The sequence below is a fragment of the Glycine soja genome, chromosome 13 (genome assembly GCF_004193775.1).
Source record: "Glycine soja cultivar W05 chromosome 13, ASM419377v2, whole genome shotgun sequence".
NCBI classification, from domain to species: Eukaryota; Viridiplantae; Streptophyta; class Magnoliopsida; order Fabales; family Fabaceae; genus Glycine; species Glycine soja.
The window spans coordinates 14,632,361-14,658,396 of NC_041014.1; the positions used below are offsets into that span (position 1 = coordinate 14,632,361).

Consider the following 26,036-nt stretch of genomic DNA (forward strand, 5'->3'; position numbering starts at 1 on the left):
TGCAGGGTCCTCTTAACTCTAGACAAAACTTTGTCGAGTATCCAATTAATAATGGAATATTCCTCACTTGGATTCAAGCCTGTTAAGTTATCAAGGGCATACCTACTTATGAGATTAGTCTTGAAGGCTTTAGAGGTTTTTTTTGGTGGCTGACCTTTTTGAAGACCAACATGTGCCCCGCAAAGGATCCCAAATCGAATTCGACCTAGTCACACATCTTTCGTATACCCTAACTTTCATGTACTTTATCGTAACTAAATTGGTCCCTGATTAATGGGATAGCAGTTGAGCGAGTAATTGGTTAAACCACATAAATTGGTGGATATGATATAATGATAATATGTTATATATATATATATATATATCTATATATATATATATATATATTACTTGTGTCATGTATTAAATAAAATGTTTAGATGGTCTAGTGGTAAGTACATTGAAAAGGTTTTCTTGAACACAAGTTTGACTCTTTGTTGGTAGGTAATTTGTTTTACATTTTTCTTTTTAAAACTTCAACAAATGTTAGTACACTAATAGACGACTTTGAGCAGAAGATAGCAATAGTTAGAACTTCCCTTGGGACATGTGTGAAACTCTTAGATACGATTGTGAGTGGGCATGCTTGCATTTTTGAAGAAAAAAAAACGAAAAGAAAACAACTCGTTCGATTGAGTCGCCAATTTTGTTAAGGATCGTCCTAGTCAATATAGCTTATTCTGGTTCAAAGTGCAAATCCGATCCAAGAAGAAGCTCGACCTTATCTGAGTTTGATAACATTAATTGCTTGTATGTCACATGGCTTGCGATTTACAACAACCATCAACAACTTTTCCTATGCATTCTACATACATATAAGGCATTCTTATAACTTCAAGTTCATATCTAATCTTTCATTTCTTGCCTATTTCTTACAAAAGCTAACTTGAACGTTGATGCCTTTACAAGTGGCGACCATCAAACCCCTCCTTTATAACCACCATGGTGCTACTATGTTATTCCTAACTACACCAAACAAAATTTATTATGAACAATAATATTTGAACACCATGTTATTTGAAACATTCCACCTTGACAGTTCTTCTAACTCCAACAAAAAATTACTATTTATTTTCATAATCACAAAGACTCCACATTCTATCTGCAAAATCAGTAATTATCTAAACACGTGCTTTAATCCTTTTACGTACAGCCAATAAGATTACATGAAAGGAAAGCATATATATTAAGGGATAACATGAGATTTTGACTGGTGCATGTATATAGAATCTACATGGACCCAAAATTACACGTGTCTCCAAGTTGTGCCTCCATAGCAATACGAACAAAGCCTCAACATCTCTTTAATGATTCCAAAAGGCAAAGGAAGCAACATGCACAGGTCCAACAAAAACAAAAAAAAAAAAACTCTCTCCTATTCAACCCCAAAACACAACCAACCACAAGATAAGCAAGAACTTGTGCACGCCACTAACTTGCTGCCACGATGGCACCCTTGATTCTCCCCCAACACTACTTGGTTCTCCTCACTGAACTCAACTTCTCACTCACACTCACTTCTCTTCCTCCAAATTAGTTCCAACACAAACACAAACACACACACATACATAAACCAAGCAAAGAAAGACTCTACAAACACTTCACTACTCATACAATATTTTCAGACACAACATGTTGAAGGAAGGCACCAACAACGTTGGTGGCAGCACTGGCACCTGGTCACATGTCTGCGACACGTGCCGGTCAGCGCCATGCGTACTGTACTGCCATGCAGACTCAGCATACCTTTGCTCATCCTGCGATGCTCGTGTCCATGCGGCTAACCGTGTGGCCTCAAGACACGAGCGTGTGTGGGTGTGCGAAGCGTGTGAACGTGCTCCCGCAGCGTTTCTATGCAAAGCCGACGCAGCTTCTCTTTGTTCTTCCTGTGATGCTGACATTCACTCAGCAAACCCTCTCGCTAGCCGCCACCACCGCGTGCCCATTCTCCCGATCTCTGGTTCCCTCTTCGGGGAACCAGAGCATGAACGCGTGTACGCGTTCGTGAATGAAGTGGAAGCGGAGGAGGAAGAGGAAGAGGTTTTTGATGAGTATGATGAGGTTGAAGCAGCTTCGTGGTTGTTGCCACATCCTATGAAAAATGATAAAATTGACGAGAATGGTGGTGATGAGGGTTTTTTGTTTGGTGATGAGTATTTCGACAACCTTGTTGATTGTAACTCATGTGGTCACAATAACAACCAGTTTAGCAACGTTTATGATCAGCACCAGCAGAATTACAGCAACACTGTCCCTCAGAACTATGCAGTGGTTCCAGTTCAGGTGCCGCAGCATTTTCAACCGGGTTTGGACTTTGACTCATCAAAAGCTGGGTTCAGTTACGATGGTTCTCTTAGTCAAAGTGTAAGTTACCTTCTTTTTACTTCTATGTGTTTCTTTTTGGTTTGTTGTTTATATCAATGGGGTTTTCCCTTCTTTTTTTTTTTTTTTTCTTTTTGCAAACTCTTTGGATCATTCATCCATTGGATTATACTACTTTATTAGATTTTGCCTTGAAACCTGTGCTAACTCTTCCTTCTAATTGACAGTTTCTTTTTCTCCATTCGTATGAAACCAAGGTTTTAAACTGCAGTCATAGTCATAGTCAAGATTATAGTTTATTCAAAAACATTAGCATTGTAATACAATTGTACTGTAATTGTCGTCGTGAAAAAGTTAAAAAAAAGTTTAAAAAATCTCAATCGCATACCTTCTATAAAAATCTTGATTGAAACCAAAGTGGGTTTCATAAGTAGTTTCTTTATTAAAGCCAAAAAATGGGGGGTTTAATATTTTAAAAACTTTCTTCTATATTTCTTTTACATTTCCTCTGTTTTCTAATATATCTTTTCTTTTTTCTATTACATCATCTTTGATATATTTTCACCTTTTTCTTCTTACTTTGGGGACAAACATTATTGTTTCACAAAATTGGTTAGCTACTAATAGTTTATTGCCTTACCTGTAATCTCTCAAACTTCATACACGTTTTTGTGTTAATCTTTTATATTTCATTTTTAATTTAGGTTTCGGTTTCATCGATGGATGTTGGTGTTGTACTCGAATCAACAATAAGTGACATCTCAATGTCCCACTCAAAGTCGCCAATAGGGACAACTGACCTATTTCCTCCCCTTCCCATGCCTTCACATCTCACACCAATGGACAGAGAGGCAAGAGTCCTAAGATACAGGGAGAAAAAGAAGACAAGAAAATTTGAGAAGAAAATAAGGTATGCCTCAAGGAAGGCCTATGCAGAGACTAGACCCCGCATAAAGGGTCGTTTTGCAAAGAGAACCGATGTAGAAGCTGAAGTGGACCAGATGTTCTCCACAACACTATTCACTGAAGTTGGAGGTAGCATTTTTCCCACTTTCTAGAATGGAAAGAAAGTAATGGCCAGGCCATAAAAGAGAAGGTTGAGAACCACATCATTGGAAGCACTTCATGTCATTTTTACGTAGTCTAATTAGTTTGGTCTTATATTTATTTCTATACTATGCTTTATAAATATATAGTATAGTTTTATGTCGTTAAATATATTGTCTACATACACCTTCCTTCTCAAAATTTTGCCTTATAATAATTTAATTTCTGATCAATTTCTATTGTCTGTGTCGATCTATATATTTTTCAACAAATTTTTGTTTAATCATCTCGTCTAGGTACAATTGACATTCATCTAATTAACTACTGAAGTAACATTCAGCGGCAAGATTAAATTAAACCAATGAGTACGACTAGATCACACTTAAAATTTTCACTTGTATAGGCAAAAATATATTTCGCTTCCACCTCAAAATGAAAGCTATAACTTCAATTCATTTATTGATGCTTTAAACTGTATTAACTAATCAATTAGACTATAGTTGAAGTCTTAAAGAATCCAAACGAAAAGTGAAATTCAGGAGTTCAATTTTGCACCGGTAGTTCAATTTTCCATGTTTCTTCACTTGTTGCACATAACAAAAATAAATTTTACTTAAATCAAACCATTACCATATTGTTTCCTTTATCTTTCTCTCTCTCTCTCTTCTTAATTTCTTTATCTACCATGCAATATAAATGATAATGATCGATAATTCCATATAATTGTGTGTACAAAATTCATGTTCAAAAATTAGTTCCCTAGAAAAAAATTATATAAAATTTAAAGTACAACATGAACAAGGTTCACTTCATTTTTCATCGACTGTCTTCAATGTTATTTTAAATCCAAGCAAATTCCAAGATGTTGCTAATTATATTTAATTATGCATCTTCATAGATGTGCATAAATACTCTTTGTAAGGAGAACTTCGCATGCACTATATATCTTTTGCTTTATGATCATTTGAACGCAGTACACAAGTTATAATTAAATAGTAAACATTTGCTCCTTTACTCTTCGAAATAAGTCAAAACATGTTGTTCCGATGCTTAGGTTGACTTTCTTTTTATTTTCATGATTTTCTTTCATGCATGCTGACATGAATGCATTGAGATTCGTCACCGTTCAATTTGGAATATTAACTGTGAATGGATCTAAAAGCTTATTGACATTTTCTACCAAATAAATGTCTCTCATTCGTAATGGCCTAATGGGATCTACATAAAAAATGTATAAACAAACTTTAAAATCTTCAAATGTAGTCAAATTCCTAATTTTAAGTATTATGGTAGACGCACAATATTGGAACCTTTCCAAATAACAAAAAAAAAAAAAAAAAACCTAACAACTTAACTAATATAATATCTGTTGATAAAAAACAACACAATTGGATTTGAAGAAAATATATAAACATGAATACGATACACTACTGCTTCAATTCCCATATCAATTTCTAGGTTGAAAAGTAAATATAAATTAAATATAATTGAACACAAATAATATCACACACATATAATAATAATAATAATAATAATAATAATAATAATAATAATAATAATAATAATAATGCTTCAACATGATGTGATGCCTAGGGGTATCAATATGACCCTCGCATATAATGGTTAATCTTTTGCGCTCTTTCTAAATGGTATATGCCACATAGTGTGAATGAAAGTGCCAAAAAGAAAAAGTTTAGCTGCACTTTTAGCCATCGTGGAACTGAATATTTCACATAAAGAACAAGACACGCAGAAGAGTTAAATGGAAATATGGGAAAAGTCTGCCAGGGCAATAATGCTTTATATCCATTGTGTTGATGAGAATGTTATCTGAAAGAGAAACTTACAAGCATAAATTTTGGGTTGTCATGGTCTGCGAATATTAGAATAATCTATATCTTCAATGCTATTGGTTACATTTTCCCTTTAGTATACTCGCCATTCTCCTCCACACAGAGGAAGATTCACATTTAATGGCTGCAAGCAAAGCAGTGACACTAAGAGGTACTGATGCACTGGAAAGGGTTTGAGTCAGTGGTTAGAATATACTTAGACCCTCTTTTATATTAAAGTGCAAATGGCATTTCCATATCCCCATTTTTACGCTGACTCTTTATCTAGGATATATAGGATTGATCCGATGGTCGGAAAATAGATCGAACTTAATTAAGGATGAAAGAATAAGAAAAAGTCACGAGTTTAAATTCCTCTCGCAATGATTTCTTTCTCTATTTTTCTTCCTTTTGCCATTACAGTTATTGTTTTGTCACTCTCTTTTTCTCTTCTTCCCATCTCTCTCTTCTCCTCACGAAATGTAACCCTATTGTAGTGTCAAATGATCTTTGATTTAGGGTTGTGTTTATTTAAATATTTTTTTTTTGTTTGCTTAAAAAAATGACATTTTTAAAATTAAACTATTTTAATTTTAATTATTTATATTCTTTAAAAATTACTATTTGGATTTACTCTTTATTAAGAGACTACAAATTAACACATTATTTTTAAAAAATATAAAGAATAAAAATAAATAAAATTGAAATGAGTAATATAACTTAAATACATAATATTTTGAAGGACAAAAAATATATTTGAGCATTTTCCCCATTGCAGCGAACAACTTACAATAGAAACAGGCCCTTAGTTCAATGTTATTAGAAGATGTCCGTATTGTGTCATATTGTAACTATTTTGTTGTAAATTCAACTCTCGTGTTCAGAGAATGGAGAGTGGATCGTAGAAGATAGAAGAAAAAGAGATAAAAGGAAAGTTGTGTATAATGTCTTTAATACATGGAGAAACATTTTCATGTTGCTGTAGGTTTAATTTTCCCCTGCCTATTTTTAAACCTCAGGTGTATTTGAGAGTTAGTAATGAATTATCTTTAGGATATAATGAAGAACTTAAATTGAGTATTGCATGAACTACCAAAATCTGAAGGCAATATAATAGTTTTTAAAATTTAATTTTATGTACTAATAGATAAACACATGAAATTATGAATATATCGCGAGTATATTGAATACATTCGGTGAGTTTTATTTATGGAGAATGTCCCCGTTTTTTTGTCTTGGTGAATAGGATGTCCATATATATAAAAACTTGTGTAAGAACTATGTCATTTCAGTTAATACATTCTATGAAAGAGTCATGTCATCCTAGCAATTGGTATATATTCTATGAATAGTTAGATTATTCAAAGTAAATTTATGTCTTTCACGAAGAGTCATATCATCATTCCAATTAACTTGTGTCTTTTATAAACAGTCGTCTTATAAATTCAAGTAGTTTATACATGTTTTTGCATTCCATTAATTAATAGGAGTCTCAATATGATTAATATAATGATATCTAAACGTGTTCTTGTATTCCAATAATAATTATATCTTTCACATTGATTATATATATATATATTCAGGTTTACAACTAGTTTGTATATGGAGCATTAATTATATAACCATTAACAAAACAACTTAGGTTTTAGAAAAATGTCCCAAAGTAGCAAATGATCTAGTCATATTGAGACTATTGGCACTTCTATGTAAAACAAAAATAACAATAACAATAACTATTGGCACTACTATTTGTTAAAAAATCATTGAGTCAGCTGGCTGTGGTTCGAAAAGTGTCTGCACTTTTTAACTTTAGGGAAGGCACGAGATACAATTAAAACAAACAACTTCGAGATTGCTTTATTCCCATTATGTGATAAGGTACTACTAATATTCTGAAATCTGAAAGAGCGAAAGAAAAACGAGAAGTTTACTTGCACTTTTCTACTTTAAATTTAAGGCTGTTATGGTTAGGAATATTGGAATGATCTATATCTGCAACCACATTTGTTAAATTGGTAGTGCTAGCTAGAAGTCACAATTCTTCCCCCACTCATAGGAAGATTCAAAGTTCTTGGCTAAAAAGAAATTGCACAAGAAGTCAAGAATTGCAAACGCCCGACAAAAGGGTTGAGAGATGAGAATGTGTAAGATCTCACTTTATCCTTTTGTTACTTTTAATAAATAACAAATCATATATAAATTAGAACATTTGTTTATGATACTTTCACTATTACACCCCGTACTTTCACTATTATATCCCGTACTTCTCATTGTATTCCGGAAAATATATTTTGTAATATAAATTTACATTTTGAAATGGACTTTTCAAAATGTAATACGAGATATAATATACAATAGTGAGAATACAAGATGCAATAGCCATAAATTAGAATAATCAAAATGACATGTTCCTAGCCATTTAATCTTAATTAACTTAGGCTAAGCTTTAAAATACCCACAAAATAAAAAAGTTCGTGTTAGAAAATTAGTAGGGTTAAAAGTAAAAAGCCCATGTAACCCTTTGGCTTTGAAGTAGAGTTAGCCCATAGACCTCTTAAAGTTTAACAATTTGACATACTTTTTTTTATTTTTTAAGTAATCATATGCAAGCTTTTCTTGATAAACTATATATAAGTATTTTCTTGTCAACGCCGAGTCAAAGAGTCCTTGTAGACATGTTGGATAAAAAATGTCTTAGTTGAATCGAGCCAAATATTTTTGGGTCAAAAATGTTTGGGTTGAGGATGCCCTAGTCTAGACCAAGATAAAGATGCTCAGGGCAAGATTGTTGTAGCTACCCAAGGTTTATTGGGTCAAGGATTCCCTAGTTAAGGCTGAGTCGAAGATACCTTAACCAAAGATACATAGGTCAAGAATACCCTAATTGAGGTCAGGTCAAGGATGTCATGGTTGAAGCCAAGCTAAGAATTCCCTGGTCGAGGCTGGTCCAAGGATCAATGCATTTTGGTTTCAAGCCTACTTTTTTTTTTTTTTTTTTTATGTATCAAACTTATTAGGGCATGTTTGATTTAAAGCCTCACATTAATTTCAGTTGCACTCAAACGACACAAAACTCATGGATTGACCTCAACACGTTCATTGATATATGCAGTAACAGAAAACTAAACACACTTAATTTGTGAGTATTACGGGTTGGAGTGTGTACCCTCAATTAATAAATAAAATTGGCCTTCAAATTTTTTGTTAACGTTAATGAAAATGGTTAATGCGTATCTAACATGTGTTTGACCATGTATACAATATTTCACCCGTTTCTCAGTTCACACTGTAGGCATAGGCAGATGACAAGATTTGACTCTAGTTTCTTGTGTAATCAACCATGAATCATAATCTCATGTGTTAATGCAACATATATGTAAACGAATATGGTTAATTACTTTGGTAATTATTTGTTTTATTTCACCCTTCCAAAATAAAAAATAGTGTAATGTGATATATATATACACATGTTCGAGTTAACGTAATTGTATACTCAAGATTCGAATTCAAAACTTCTAATTAAATTAGATTAATCTCATATCAGTTGATCCATATACTGTATGGTGATGAATTAAAGATCTTTATTTAAATTATAATGGTATGTTATTCCTTTATTTAAAATAAAAAACTTTATAAACATAATTTTTTCAAATAAAAAGTAGATGCGTTTTTACATTTTCACTTTATAAAAATCAAATAGTTATTTGTTAATTTTTGAAATATTAATTTGTTATCATTGGGCTTTTCTGTCAAACATTAGCAGGCTACGTATATACACTGTCATCAGATGAAATATTATAGTTTGAAAATATAATAGAAATAAGCTTGTATAAACGAACAATGTTTTCTCCATAAACATCTTTATTCAACTACACTACTGAGTGGGGGGAGTGATGGGAAGGGAAATGATGCTCCTGAATTCGAGGTCAGGAATGCCTCCTAGAACTTAGAAGAAGAGGAAATTTGGTGAATTTTCTGGTGCCCCTCTCTTTTATTCATAGTAGTATTTATATAGAACTTGCATACATAATGACAAATGTTAACGGTCTTGCCAGCTCAGGAATGAAGATTCGCTAGACAGATTCGGAGAATGCAAGCAATATTCGAGAAGGATCTAAGGCACATGGCCCTGCTACGTGGCACTAACGGCCGAAATTACAAAATAGGAAAACTCTAAAGAGGGGGAAATCCTGCTGTGGTGAGCCTTCTTCCCTTTCGTGATTCTGTTTTTGTGAAACTTGTTTGAAGGGCTCTAATGGATGAACTCCTCCCATCCTGAGGGTCTTCTGGATATTCTTCTGGGCCTAGGTCCGTTCTTATCATCCCCTGCAACATCGGAAAACACCTTGTCCTCAAGGTGGTAAATGCTTTGAAGTTGTGTCCAATCTTCCCACGTGGAGTCTTCGGGTGGTAACCCGGTCCACTGGACCAAAACCGATAGGCGCAGCGGAGTTTGATCGTCCCACTTGTGATCTAGTATAGTCAACGGCTCAATCAAGGGATTGTTGTCCCACGAAGTGGGCGGTAGTGACTGGTCTGTGGTTAAAGGGCCATGGTGGGGCTTGAGCTTGGAGCAATGGAATACTGGGTGAATCTTCGCGGTAGGAGGAAGGGCCAAACGATACGCAACCTTGCCGATGACTTCTGTGATTTGGTATGGTCCGTAATAGCGCTTTCCGAGCTTCTGATATTTGTCGGCAATGGAGGTTTGACGGTGAGGACGCAATCTGACATACACCCAATCTCCAACTTCGAAGGATACGTCGCGGCGATGGGAATCAGCATACCTCTTCATCTTACATTGGGCACGTTCTAATTTGCCGCGCAAAGTTTCGAACATCTCCTGTCGTGAGGATAGGAGGAAATCGACGGCCTCCACTGAAGAAGCTTCGGGGAGGTAATCTAGAATCGCTGGTGGGGGTTTTCCGTAAGTAATCTCAAATGGGGAAAGGTTCATAGAAGAGTGACAAGTGGTGTTATAACACCACTCTGCGAGGCTGAGAAATTTTCCCCATTGGGAAGGCTTGCCATGAACGAAGCTTCGCAGGTACTGCTCAAGGACGCGGTTAAGGACCTCCGTCTGGCCATCGCTCTGAGGATGGTAGGAGGTACTCATTCTTAGCTGGGTGCCACTGAGTTTAAACAGCTCGCGCCAAAACTTGCTGATAAAAATGGGATCTCTGTCCGAGATAAGACTCCGGGGGAAGCCGTGGAGCTTGCAGACGAGCTCGAGGAACAATTGGGCTGCCATGTGAGCTGTGAATTGCGTAGGGAGGGTACCAAAATGGGCTCCCTTAGAAAAACGGTCCACGACGGTCATGATTACTGTGTGGCCCTTAAAATTGGGTAGTCCGATGATGAAATCGATTGCTAAGTCTTCCCAGGGGCGTGTCGGTGGTGGAATGGGTTGAAGGAGTCCGGCCGGCTTCTGGGTAATGTACTTGGTTTGCATGCAATCAGTGCATTGTCGGATAAAGGTCTGGGTATCCTTGCGCATGCCTTCCCAAGAGAAGTTCTGTTGAAGACGACTAAGGGTCTTGGATAGTCCCATGTGACCGCCTAACGGAGATTTGTGGAACTCTTCCAGTAAGGATGGAATGAGCGAGTTGCCGCGATTGAGCCAGAGGCGCTCCTTATGGAGGAGAAGGCTGTCTCTGAAGGAAAAATCGGAATATTGTTGGGGGTCATTGCGGATTCCGGCCACTAGTGTCTGAAATTCAAGAGATGCTGATAATTCCCTTTTTAGTTCCTCGAGGAACTTGAAATGGGGAATGGACAAAATATAAAAAGCTTCTGCCGCCGGAAGAGGAGATTCCTGGACACGAGATAGGGCATCCGCCACGGCGTTATTGTGGCCGGCTTTGTATTGTATAGTGTAATCGTAGCCGAGGAGCTTGGCTAGATACACGTGTTGCTCTTGGGTCTGCACCGGCTGAGTCATCAATTCCCTGAGACTCTTGTGGTCCGTCAGAATAATGAAGGTGTGACCCAGGAGGTATTGCCTCCACTTCTTGACGGCAGTGGTGATGGCATGTAATTCTCGAATGTACGTGGATGAACGGAGCAATTTTGGGCAAAATTGCTTGCTGAAGAAAGCCAGGGGATGTCCCCTCTGCATGAGGACTGCACCCATGCCGGAGCCAGAGGCGTCGGTCTCGACGGTAAATGGGATATTGAAGTCCTGCAGGGCAAGGACCGGGGTAGTGGTCATAGCTGACTTCAAGGCTTCAAAAGCTTGTTGGGTCTCAGGGGTCCACACAAATTGGTCCTTTTTTAAAAGATGAGTCAACGGAGCGGCTATCTGAGCATAATTTTTGACGAAACGGCGGTAGAACCCGGTTAGGCCCAAGAAACCGCGTAGGGCCTTAGTTGTTGTCGGAGGCGGCCAATGGAGCATAGCTTGTATCTTAGAAGAATCGGGCTCGACACCTCGACGTGAAACAAAATGGCCCAAGTATTCAATCCTTCGTTGACCAAAGATACACTTGGAAGCTTTCAAACGGAAATCAGCTTGTTGCAGAGTACGCAGGACGCAATCCAAATGGTTGAGGTGGGATTGGAGGTCACTGCTATATACTAAAATGTCATCGAAGAAGACCAAAACAAACTTGCGAATGAAAGGCCGGAAGAGGGAGTTCATAGTAGCCTGGAAAGTCGACGGCGCGTTGCAGAGCCCAAAAGGCATCACAACATATTCATAATGTCCTTCGTGAGTACGGAAGGCAGTTTTGAAAATGTCAGCATCAGACATACGAATTTGGTGGAAGCCTTGAGCTAAATCCATCTTAGAGAACCAGGAGGAATTGCCCAGGTCATCAAGGAGTTCATCAATGGTGGGGAGGGGAAACCGGTCTTTAATGGTGATGGAATTTAATGCTCTGTAGTCGACACAGAACCTCCATGTGCCGTCTTTCTTTTTGACAAGGAGCACCGGCGATGAGTAGGGACTCCGACTGGGTCTGATCAACTGGCGATGTAACATGTCCTGAACCTGTTTCTCGATTTCGATTTTTTGGAAATATGGGTATCTGTAGGGACGGACATTAACGGGCTTGGAATGAGGTTCGAGGTGAATAATGTGGTCTGTGGATCGTGAAGGGGGAAGGTGATGGAGAGGTTGGAAGAGACGAGGGTATTTAGAGAGGAGGGTGCATATCGGGGAATGAGGGGTATGGTTGTCGGCAGTGATGGGGTGTGTGGCCTGGAGCTGGAGATGAAAAAGGCCTGCTATTTGGTAGGTTGAGACCAGGCGTTTAACTTGGCCGTGGCTAATCTCAGATGGGCCAAGGGAAGCGTCCCCGTAAATGGTAATGGGCTTGCCCTGGTGAGAGAACCGCATGGTAAGGTGTGAATAGTCGGTGGTAATTGGGCCTAGATGGGTAAGCCAGGCCACACCGAGAATCAAATCAGCGCCACCTAACCCCTTGACGTGGAGGTCCACGATAAATTGGTGCTCCTGGATTGTGAGGGTGACATTGCGGCAAACCCTAGTGCAGTCGATGTCGGTACCGTCGCCCACCATGACGGCGAGGCGGGGGATGGGTTCGGGGGTGAGTCGGAGGAAGTGGAGGAGGCGGTGGTGGATGAAATTATGAGTGCTCCCCCCGTCCACAAGAACCACTAACTCGTGGTTGTGGATGGAACCCCGAACGCGGAGTGTGGAGGGGATGGGGTGGCCGGAGAGGGCGTGGAGGCTGAGCTGTGCTGTAGGGAGGTCGAGGGGAGTTGGGTCAGGGCTTGGGGTGGTGGTGGAAAGTGTTTGGGAGTCTGGGGTTGAAGGAAGGGTAGGTGAAAAGCCGGGGTCGTCGTCCTCGGTGGCAACCAGGAGGAAGAACTTTGCACGGCAGCGATGAGTGGGGCTATAACGTTCATCACAGTTATAGCACAGGCCACGCTCGCGGCGGTTAGCCATTTCGGCTGGAGAAAGGCGCTTGTAGGTGGTACGGGGTGGTGCGGGAAGAAGGGGAGGTAAAGGGGGTGAAGGGAGTGGTGGTGGGTGGGTGGTTGTTGGTGGGGGAAGAGGTGGGGGTCGAGTGCGGTTGGGACGGCGAGAATCCGTCAGTTTGTCCTCTTGCAGTCGTGCAAGGGCCGCGGCTTGGACCAGAGAAAGGGGTTGGAGGGCGAGGATGTCACGGCAAATATCAGGAGTGAGTCCTGATATAAAGCAGCTACGCAGGAACGGGGTAGGGAGACCCACGATCCTATTAGCTAAAGCCTCAAACTCCGCAAGATAAGAGTTAACCGTGCCGGTCTGGGTTAACTTGCAAAGGGCGCCGCGGGGGTCATCATACATCGAAGGAGCAAATCGCATCTCCAAAGCTTGGAGGAAGGACGACCAGGAGGGAAGCTGGTCATTCCGGTAGAGCCATTGGAACCAGCACAGGGCCTCGCCATCCAGGTAAAATGAAGCTACCTAAAGTCGTTCATCCTCAGGGGTGCGATGATAATAAAAAAATTGATTGATTTTAAATACCCACGCAGGTGCATTGGAACCATCAAAACGGGGAACGTCAAGGTGCATGCGGGGTGTGGAAGGGCGAGGGGACAAAGAGGGAGAAGGGGATTCGAGGTTTTGGAGGCGAGAGGCTATGTCGTCAAGACGGGAATGAAGGGAGCTCTGTGTTGCCGTAAGGAGGGCGATGGCTTCCTCCAAATGGGTCAAGGAGTGGGAACGGGTGCCGTCGGCCATGGGAGGGTGCAATGAAAGCACCAAATGATGGGAAGGGAAATGATGCTCCTGAATTCGAGGTCAGGAATGCCTCCTAGAACTTAGAAGAAGAGGAAATTTGGTGAATTTTCTGGTGCCCCTCTCTTTTATTCATAGTAGTATTTATATAGAACTTGCATACATAATGACAAATGTTAACGGTCTTGCCAGCTCAGGAATGAAGATCCGCTAGACAGATTCGGAGAATGCAAGCAATATTCGAGAAGGATCTAAGGCACATGGCCCTGCTACGTGGCACTAACGGCCGAAATTACAAAATAGGAAAACTCTAAAGAGGGGGAAATCCTGCTGTGGTGAGCCTTCTTCCCTTTCGTGATTCTGTTTTTGTGAAACTTTTTGAAGGGCTCTAATGGATGAACTCCTCCCATCCTGAGGGTCTTCTGGATATTCTTCTGGGCCTAGGTCCGTTCTTATCAGGGAGCGTACTGAGTAACATAGTGGTCCTTAAAAGTAAAAAAAATGCTTGTTCGTTCTTACTTTTATCTATACAAAAAGAATTATAAAAAAAAAAAAAAGAGAAATTTACATGCACTTTTTCACTTTAAGTTTCAGGGTGTCACGATCTACGAATATTAGAATTATCAATATCTGCAATGCCATTTGTTACATGCTACTGTTAATTAGGAGCCACAATTCTCTACACAGAGAGGTGATTCACATTTTATGGCTGCAAATGCACAGAAAATAGTTCAGAGGTTGGAATATTCTTCATCAAGGTCCTTATATTAGAAATTGCATAAACATATAGTTCAATATATAATAAGTGATTTTAAAAGTATGTATAACACTCTCTGATGTCTGGTGAATTAAGACAAATGACTAATATTTCTCAAACTTTGAAAGACAAATCACTAATGTAACTCATATATATATTAGACATTGACCATATTTCAATTTTTGTGTTTTCTCCATACATATATATGATATACTTTACTAGTTCAAGTAAGTACTATAATTGATCAAAGTGTACGTAATGATTCATGTAGTGGACCGAACCAAATGCACTTTTTACTTTAATGAAAGGAACAAAGCATAATAAAGAAGAAGAACTAATATGGGAACTTGTAGCGGAGTAGTGTCGGATTGATACCTTTCTTTGCATATCGCTGAAAGCTTCCCTAACTTCGTCATGCATGACCTTCATCAGACAGTTACTTGCACACACCCAAAATTTATTCTAACGACAAAAAAGTATACTGATTCACTTTATATTACCGCCTATTCCTTTTTTCCTTAAACGATAAAGATAGATAAAATATCATTCAATGAGAAGTGTGAAGTATCTATGTAAAACAGGTTTATTTACCACACGACTTAAAAGAAACTATACATCAAGTTTGTTTTAAGTACGTCTCCAATTATGGAAGTGGGTCGATATTCGTTTCGTAGGATTATTATTTGGGATTTTCTAAAGTTACTTACTCAAGTAAAAATACAATTGTTGTAATTCTTTTGGGAAGCTTGGTTGAGTCAGAAGGTTCTCACTTGTGGTTATACTATATTTACATATATTTGTTAATATAGAGTAACCGTGGGAGACTAACAACCTTCATATGTTTTTTTTTTTTTTTTTTTTACATTTATGTAAATGGTTTTTGGGCACCCTTTGTGTCCTATAATATATATTAGTATTCCTTTTGCTGATTTAAAAAAACAGAATTAAACAACCTCGTTCATACACGGTAAATGATTGGTGCAATTAAAACATTGCACTAACTATCTTGAAATAACCCCTTCTTAGAGTTGTTCATTTGTCTAATATTGCTAAAACTTTTGGACATTTGCATTCTAAGTTTGTATCCCCTTACGTTTCCTTTTGGACTTATACTTCATGTACCTCTTCTTTTTCTTCCTGCACCTCCAAAAAGCCTCTAACAGACATAAATACACCTACTGTCAGACACCTGTCTTATGGGATGATCATTCCATAATAGAAACCGATTCCAAAACATACATTACTACAAAATATGGATTTAACATCACACGATTAACATCGATTTTTCAAAAAACCGATGTTAAGAAAAATACGGTGACATTTTTATAAATAAGTCGAGTTAGTTAACATCGTTTTTTTAAAAACCGATGTTAATATCAACTGGTTAACATCGGTTATTTAAATAACCGATGTTAACATCAAATAGTTAACGTCGATTATTTAAATAACCGATGTTAATATCAAGTAATTAACATTGATTTTTAAAAATGAAAAAGTCCCCCAGTGTCACAGCGATGCAAGGTAATAGAACATGTTGGTGGCAGTGTTATCCCTACTTCTAATAGCTTTTCTCCAATATGCATCTCCAATGATGATGTATTTTTTGGATCAAATAGCAGTGAAACATTAGAGAAACGTAATCTCAATGGAGAGCCGTTTGAGCAACTCATGGGTGATAGTGAAGGTCATGGATTCTACAGTGAGAATCTACAATCTGTTATGTATACAGAGAGTCTACTGTCACCTCGTGTTATTGCCGGAAACAAGCGAAGATTATCAACAGTAATCAGGGTATCCCTATATGACATTTAAGTTATCTATTGTTAGTATATAACTAGTGTTTGTTTTAATGGTTATTTTGGTAAAGTTGGAGTATGAACGAAACTTTATAATTTAACTGTTTCAGAGTGGGACTTGACAAATCCTGATTTTCTTTTTTTACATTTAGAGTGTGTTTAGATGGAGGAATTTAAAATTTTGAGAAATTTTAAATTCTAAGAATTTCAAATACTTCAATTGAAATTATTTTATTTTCAAAATTTTGTGTTTGGATAAAAAAAAGTTAAAATTATGAGGGTGAAAAAAAATGAATGAAAAAAAAAGAAAAGATATGATTGATGTGCTAGTTATACGTGTTCCTATACGCTCAGATCCGATCGATGTTCCACAATCTCATACGGTGTTTCTTGAAGAAGACTGTAAGAAGAGAATTTTAATTTCTCACCTTTTAGAAGAAAATTGAAATTCCAGATTTTTAGTTGTTTAAAATTTTGTTTTAAAATTTTAAAATTTTAAATTCTTCACAAAAAAACATCCAAATAATGAATTAATTCTAGATTACAGAAATTCAAATTCTCTGATAAATTACTTTCCTCAGTTAAAATTCTCTATCCAAACATATTCTTAGTGTCTTCATCTTTATTCTACTTAATGTTGTTATGTTTTGTAGTTTATCGTTTCTCTTAGCTCTTTTACATAGTTTTCTGATTCAAACCATGTTTAATTGTTTCATAGGTGACCTTTTTAGTTTTGGTAAAAACAGTTACTGGTTTTTTTAAAAGTTAATGTGATATTGCACTTTGTGACTTTAATTTTTGGAGATGTTGTAATGTTGTTGATCTAAATGTCCTGGGAGCTAATACAAGGGAATAAGATGAAAGAGTTGTAACAAAATCAAGTAGTGATATATACTGATCTTTGCCTGTAGCTGGTTGGTTTATATAGCTTATTCACATCCTGATCCAGTGTTCATAAAATTTGTCATACCTTATGATATCCCTGAAAATACCTTGATTGCCAAAATATATAGCTTATGAAGAATTTTCCAATAGTTCCAATCAATTTTTTTCCCCTTTGTCAGATTTATATTTAGCTGCATAGTCGACAACCATGAGATAGAAATCTAATAGATCCGTAATTTATAGCTGTGTTCTTACAGTGGGTAAACTTGTTTTATAATATTTGGTCTTCTTTGTAAAAGTGAAATATACATATCAAACACTTTGCCCCATCAAAGGTTAAATAAGGGTGTAGCCATGAATTATCTTTCCTTGTTCTAATGCAGCGAGTCTTGTTTAAGTGCCTCTTATTTGACCTGATCTTCCCTTTGCTTACTTGTTTCCAAAAGGCTGAATATGAAAATTTGTTTTCTAACTGAAGTGATTTTTGTTATTGAAATGAATATTTTGAGTTGGATTTAATTCCAAACGAAGTATTTGAGAGACAAACTGAGTGCTTCAACCTTCCATCTCATATTTTTATGTGTTGTCTCCACATTCAAGTATTCTCTGGACCCGTTAAGTATTGTATAATTCTTTTTGTCATACATGAACTATTCCTTTAGTCAATTATCTTTTTATAAAATAATTCTTTTTTCATTTTTTAAACTTATTTTTATGATTTTTATATTCTCATTTCTTATTGGAAAATTTATACAATACAACAAAAACTTGCAAAATTTTCTTGCTTGTGAATTATTCTTAAAGGGTTTTTTATGCAAATTCTTTTTTATTTTTTTTACAAACTTTTCTTCAAATTCTACTATTATTCTGACAAAAATATGATTATTTTTTAAAATTTGTTTAAAAGTTCATTGAATTTTTTTTTATTTTATGCAAATTCTCATACAAATTTTGTTTTGAATAAAGTAACACAATTTGTCTGGTAGGTTTTTCACAAAAATAAGTTAAACATAAATTCTCTATTTTATATTTAGTAGCAGACAAGTGTGTGTGTATATAGGGAGAGGGGCCGGTAGGTAGAGATTGTTAAAAAAAATTAAGAGTGTTAATAAAATAGGAAAAAACCTAATATCATAAAAATAATAATTACAACTGTAACACTCTCTATCCCGACATACATATTTATATAATATCATGAAAATGCGGAATTAATTAGAATGATTTTATTCAATAAACATCAAGGAACTCACATGGATAAAAGATTCACGTTCGCACTAATTGTTGGACAAGTGATTTCAATAACTTAAGAGGGGGAAGGGGTAAATTAAGTCTTACAAAATTTTCCACTAACAAACTTTTAATCTCATTTTAAATGATATGCTCATAATGCAGGAGAAGAAACAACAATCAATTTAATAATGTTTTTTAAACGTGCAAGACAAAATTGATTGCCATAAAATAAATAAGATAAGGGAAGAGAGAATTGTAAACTCGATTTATACTGGTTCAGCCACTTCTCGTGCCTACATCTAGTCCTCAAGCAACCCACTTGAGATTTTCCACTATTTCTGTAAATCCTTTACAGACTTTGAACACACCTTAGGATCCCTCACCCTTGTGTTCAAGATTCTCACACTCCAAGAGACACACAATCTCTTGATTACAACTGAGTTCAAGAGATGAATAGAAAGATTTCTCTTTTATAGAGTAGATGATACAAATTGAAGATTCTAGATGAATTCTCAATAGATTTGTAAGTGTTGGGCCAAGAGTTGTTTAGAGAGCATTTGACAATTAAGTTCTCTTAGAACATCTCTCTCTTTCTTTTTGAAGTCAGACACACATATATATAGGCCCATCGTGCCTTTTTAAAATGGTTTGAAGAAATGTGCCTTTTCAAAAAGTTTTTCTAAAGTTTTCTCACTGGTAATCGATTACAAGTTTTTGGTAATCGATTACACAATTATATTTTCAAGGGTCATGACTTTTCAATGCGTTTTCTGAAGTGTCGTTACTAGTAATCGATCGCAAACATTTGGTAATCGATTACAAGATTTAAAATTCAAATTTCAAAATCCTTTTGAAAAGCTCATTTGAAATCTTATATTCTGGTAATCGATTACCAGTTCCTTGATTTGTTGGCAAATAACTGTTTGAGGCCAAAGCTGATCAACCAGTGAGATTCTTTTAACAAATGAACTAAGGCCTTATCTTTTTCTTGACCTTGAATTAATATTGAAGCAGTCTCTGATTGTTTAACCTTGAATGTTTCTTGAAGCAATCTTGTTTGATTATACTTTTGGCATCATCAAAAACCTGTATTCATACATTTACACTAATCACCAAATTAAAAACTTATCAAATAAGGGTATGAAAACATCTTTGGCCCAAAACAAGGTCATCCAATTTTCTTACAAAAGGAAACAAGTTAAGCAGAAAAATAACATAAAGTAACATGTTCAAAATATTTTGCAAATAATATAGAAACTCATGTTCCAATGTCACATCCTATCAGAGCATCGTGTTCCAACATCCTCTAGCATGAGGTTCTCCATAGTTATTCACTTAATCATCTACTCCCACGAACACAAAGTTCGAGATCACCACAGGATCTAAACACAAACAACACACAGGGAGTGAACTATCGCATTCCTAACTAAAATACAAATAAACAAATACATAAGCAAATTAAAATACATTATAAAAATATTCATCACATAGCTCAACTTACTACAATTCACGTCATTTCACCACTTTATCATTTAAAACTCATTTTTCAATCACCAATCATATTACACATGAATCACACAATCGATTCAAGACGTAACAACTCTCATCAATTTCATAATAAACAATTCATAGATGTTATGCAACAATTATACTAAGACTCAAGCCTAAATGCATTGTGGTACCATGTCAGTGAAAAATAACATCAAGGTGCTTAGTAGTACATAACAAGACATGACACACAATGGGTATGTCAGTTCACTCTCACTAAGTAAAATATAAGGTGACCAGTCAGGGTTATTCTATTTTGCAAGAATGCTTCAACCATATGGGATCAACATAGGCTTAAAGGAGCACTCAAACCAAGTGTATTTACCCCCAAGGCCTAGATTCTGAAGAATTCGTTAGGACCTCACCTTCCTGATTCAGGTCCAATCCCTAAAACAACATTTGCACGCAGGCATTGCTCATGAATTATACAATACCCACGACCTCACACTTATTTTCAAACACATTTAATACAATGCGCTACAATTTAACACCTCAGATTTTTAACTTAGAACCCTACATTTTTTTTAACACCTTGCACATTGTGCTATAATTTAACACCTCGGGTTCCTAACTTGGAATCCTACACATTCCTTTTAACACCTCACGCATAAACATTTTTCTCAAGGTAAACACCAGTCAGGTTATTGTATAATTCACAATTCACAACAGAAGTAATATCACCTCAAGTATTAACCACACACTTATTTACAACCAAATTTCATGTCCACAATTTTAACATATCACAATGTCACAATTCACCATCACACGTTTACTTGTATCTCACAAATCAACACATATTCAATTTATTCATTACACACAATTTCAATCACAATTTCATGATCTCAATATAACAATTTATCACACTAATCAAGTAAATCTTGTCTAAAATACAAACAAGCTAGTTATATGAAAATATTTCTCAAAACATAGGGAGTAAAACCCCTCAAATAATTTCACATAATAATATAGGAATAATTACAATATAATAAACATCTCAAAATAAACTCCAATTTGATCCTCTAAGGATCCCTACACATGTTTATTCTAACCCTAATTGCGATAAAGTCATCCCTTACCTCTCAACGGGTTCACATGTGTAGTCCGGTAGTGATAGTGGCATCTCTAGTGGTTTCCTAAAATTCCATAACATTTTCCTCTGGTTGCTCTGCTAGGATTTTCAAACATTAGAGAGAAGGAAAAGAGATTAGAGTCTTCATTGCATTGTCTGTGTCTGATGAACATTTTTCCCTTCACAGACATTATTTTGCAAATCCCAATGATGAAGATTTAAGAAACAAAACTTCAAAGCCGATGTTCAAATTTCACGATTATGCAACGATTAACGAGTCCAAAGGAGTGTGAATCTCAGGCATGAAAGATATATGTACATGCGGAATGCGACTTGCTATTGATGTTGCTATTGATGACTTTAATTGATATGTGGTGATGTTGATATTTATGATGATATTAATTTGAGATGACGTTGCTAATGAAGATCATGTCAACATGAATTGATGTTATTATTGATGATTATGTGAATATGAAATGAGGTTGTTGTTGTTGTTGATAACGTCATTGAGATGAGATGGTGTTTATATTGAAATAGAATGTTGATGATGTTGGAAATGCATTGAGATGTGCATGTTGTGTATGTTCATGGGGGGGTGCAGTGACCTTGTCGGATGTCCCTTGTGTGGGAAACTAGAGTGGTTAAAGAATTTAAGCATTTCTGAGGGGATGCTTAGGCGCTTTAATTCATCCATAGTCATGTACTTGACGATGCCCATGTTTCATACGTTGGATGTTGTGTATGTTCGCGGGGGGATGCAGTGACCTTGTCGGATGTCCCTTGTATAGGAAACTAGAGTGGTCATAGAATTTAAACATTTCTTAGGGGATGCTTAGGCACTTTAATTCATCCATGGTCATGTACTTGACGATGCCCACGTTCATACGTCATATGCTGTGTATGTTCATGGGGGGTGCGCTGACCTTGTCGGATGTCCCTTGTGGGGGAAAATAGAGTGGTTAAAGGATTTAAGCATTTCTGAGGGGATGCTTATGCACTTTAATTCATCCATGGTCAGGTACTTGACGACGCCCATGGTTCATGCCTCATATGACACGGGAAATAGCATAAACTGTGGTAGTATGTACTTTATACTAGGGGGTGTGTCACCTGGTAGGGAACTCCCTTGTGGTCATCACCGAGGGGGGGGGGAGTTACGGTGCACGACTGAGTGGCCTCGACAAATACTGCATGGTTTCCTAAGTGAGGTGTTGTGTGGACACGCTTAAGCTATTTCCTTGATATTGGATACGATACGTACCACATTGCATCTGAGAGTTGAGGTCAGGTGCATGCATCATTCTAAGAAGTTTTGATTGGATCCATGGATGGATGATGAATAATTGTTGAATATGGGTGTTGAATAATGAATGTTGTGTAAGCTCATGATGTTTGCCTATGTTTTCTTGCTAATTGTGATTATTTGGATTTAGCATTGGTTCTTTTTATAATGAACTCACCCTTGCAATTTTGTATCGTGCAGTTGATACCTGTGATGATCGCAAACCTTGTTCGTGGGAGCAGAATGACAACAATAGGGTGCAGGAATGAGATTCTATTGAGGAGCCGCCAAGCTGACGTGATGACGTTGGGATTATTTTGGGAAAGAGTTGTGTTTTGTTAATCAACTCCTCCATAGTTGGTTCATGATTCCTTTTGTTGAACTAAAGATGTAAATTTCAGATTTTAATTATATGTATGAACAGATTTTAATTTCCATTATGTGTATGATGTGTATGGAGTTTCTATTCCTATATATATATGCGTGTTGTTTGGTGAATGTTTGTTGAGATAAAAAAAAATTTACTTTTATTTTCATAAGCAAATTAAGGGAAGTTTTCATTTAAAAATTGAAATTATCGCATACTAAAGTGGTGATATCGTAACGACGAGGCAGGTCGTTACAGGTTGAGTGTTGTTCCTTGAGAGATTTCAATCACCATGGTACATTCTTAATTTTGACTTGACTACTTGTCCACTTTGCATTTTGTGATCATGTGTTCATGGATTGCTTGTTACCTTGAGACCATTCTTCCATTTTCCATGTCTCTCATTTTTGTGCATTGTTAGGATCCATTAAACAATATGTGTGCCTTGTTCATACCTTTTCTTTTAGTTGTAGTTATTTTTAGTTTGATTTCTTTTTCTTAGTCTTTCTTTTAGTTTTTCTTAGGAGTGCAAAAGATAAAGTATGGGGGAATTTAATTGAATATTTGTAGTTTAATATTTTTAAATTTTTATTAGCTCAATTGACATCTCTTTGACCCTTATTTTCTTACCTTAACTCAGTTTTGGTCTAAGGCAAATGATTGAGCTTAATTGAGAATTGTAGCTGATTTTTAGATTTTATGTTTACTTGACTTATTTGTCTTGTGCAGGGCCTAAAGGAAATTACAGAACTCCAAATGGAACATGTGAGTAGTCCCTAAAAAGCTAAGAAAAATACCTTCAATTTTGTCACAAATAAGCTTTGGTCAATTCTGCTATTTCGAGGGTCAAATTGAGTTTGGAAGTCAGAACCTCTGAAATTGAATAACTGGGCTGCGAGTTTGGGCTTTGTTTTGTGTAATTAGTTTAATTAGGTAGATTAGATGAGTCTAATCAAGGACCATCACTTCCTATGGAATAGTCACTTTATATATTAGAGGAAGTTAGTTAGTTAGTTACTTTATTTTGTATAAAAACAGAATTAGTTACTTGTTGTATAAGCCTTTTCTTTTTTCTCTTTTTCTCTCAATTGTTTTTCATTCTTCTTCCTCTTTTCACTTTTGTTCTTCCATTTTCTTGCAGTAAATTTCGTGTTTTTTTTCATTGGTGATGATCAAGGAGGGCTAAACAAATAATTAATCCAAGAATCCACTCCAAGCAAGGTTGAATTTGAGTTATGATTTAGCATTCCTAATCTTTGTGAATGTTCATTTTTCTCTTTAATCCTATTTTCGATTTTCATGATTATGATTATGCTTAGGATTAAAAACGAATTAGGTTATGGATTCATTTCCTAATTTTGAAATTTAATCACAGATTGTTTAGATGATTTTCCAATCTAATTTGTCATCTCAAACAATTTCGAGATTGATTCGATTGAATTTTTTCAATGCATTTGATTGAATTTTCACACTGAACATCATTTGTAGTAACTATGATAATTCAATTTGTATTGGTTTGGTGAATTGGATTGATGCGTTTAAACTTGACTTGTATTCTGTTCTCGTTCTGTTTTGTTTCTTCATCTCTGTTTTTGTATTTTTTTGCATTCCTTTATCGTCACTTACAAACTGTTCAATAAAATTCTCCCCTTTCTGTTTATAAGTGAATGAACGTAGAAATTAAATTAAATCATATTTCTAAGTTCAGCCTAAGTTAATCATGTGTTATAGAATTTCCTAATTTTATTTGTTTTGAACGATTCGACAGTCATTATCAATCACTCTTTCTAAGTAATTAACACGGAGATCTAAGAAAGTGAAATGTTGAAGTCCACATATTGAAGAATCTAACTTACCTCTTAATGGTGCAGAAGTATTGAAAAATACCCAGTAGTTCCCGAATGCATAATCATTTAAATCTTTAGCTCCTATTACTGGTGAAAAATCTGAAAATTGGAGATTCAATTTGGTTACATGACCAGTTAAATTATTGCATGAAATTCCTTTCCATTTACAACAATTAATCTTCACGGTTCCATGCAGATAGAATGTGCCTTCCGTGAATGAAACCGTCTTTTAACTTGAGAAGAACTTGTTCTTTGTATGGTAATTTCCAACGCATGAATAGAAGCATAAAACGGTCACCACACAAAACAAACAGAACTTAGTTAAACATGGTGATCCACACTAACTTGTATGCAAATGATTTTGGATATTATAATTGAAGAATGCAAGCTAGGATGTGTATACTGAATTCTGAAGTGAAGTACATCTAGTTAAGGCCATGACCATTTATATATAGAGAGCAATTAAAAAAGCTAATTAACAACATTACACAACTCCGTAAAAAATGTTTACTTATGTCAGCTGTTTAATTTTATCACGGTTTTAGTAATTTGATTTATTATATATTTTACTCATGATCGTGATGGTCTTCCTTTTCTCATGCAAAGTCTCCCCAGTTGAAGTGTATTGTCTAATTCCCATTTTCTCCTTTGAACAAAGCACATAATTTGTGTGTTTATAAGTCATATGAAGGATATAAAAATGACAAAAAAGGAAACTCAATTTGGCAATAATGTGAGGTGAAGATTCTTTTTAGTCTCCAACACGTTAGCATGGATCGTCAGATAGAGAGAGGTTCATACTTCATCACTAACAGTAATTTTTGTATTACAAAGTTTCAAATTATTTATCAAAATCATTTATATATAACTCAATCATTAAGAGTAATGATGCATTAATTATTTTTCATTTTAAACGCCTCACCAATACCTCAATACTTTTTATACTTCTCATTCTATCAGATCATAAATATTATTATACATATATTTTACTTTTTATTTGTTTCTCTCTAGGTGTAAAATAACAGAAGATATTTATCAAACATTTTTCAATCATTAATACGCGTTTTATAGCGTGTTTTGTGCTATGTCGTGTTGAACCAAAATCAGATTTAATGTAGAAGCTTGAAATGATAGCTTCTAATTTCAACATGCATTATGCAGGTATGGACCACTGAGATGGGAAATCAAACCGTTCAAACACATAGTCATGTTAGTCATTATGTGTTTTATTTGTTGAGTCAATCAGCTGTTTGATGGATGGTACAAATTAAACCACGGTAGTATACAGTATCTATAGATGTCAACAAAAGTTGTTTAGCTTCAGAAATT

The 26,036-nt window shown here is 36.1% G+C and overlaps 1 protein-coding gene across 1 annotated transcript; it reads left to right on the forward strand.

The window, feature by feature from the left end:
• Positions 1 to 1,398: 1,398 nt before the first annotated feature.
• Positions 1,399 to 3,641, forward strand: LOC114380795 (zinc finger protein CONSTANS-LIKE 2-like). Its single transcript, XM_028339845.1, has 2 exons — positions 1,399 to 2,403; positions 3,066 to 3,641. The coding sequence occupies exons 1-2, from the start codon at positions 1,672 to 1,674 to the stop codon at positions 3,417 to 3,419; spliced, it is 1,086 nt and encodes a 361-aa protein (XP_028195646.1). The 5' UTR covers positions 1,399 to 1,671; the 3' UTR covers positions 3,420 to 3,641.
• The last annotated feature ends 22,395 nt before the right edge of the window (positions 3,642 to 26,036 follow it).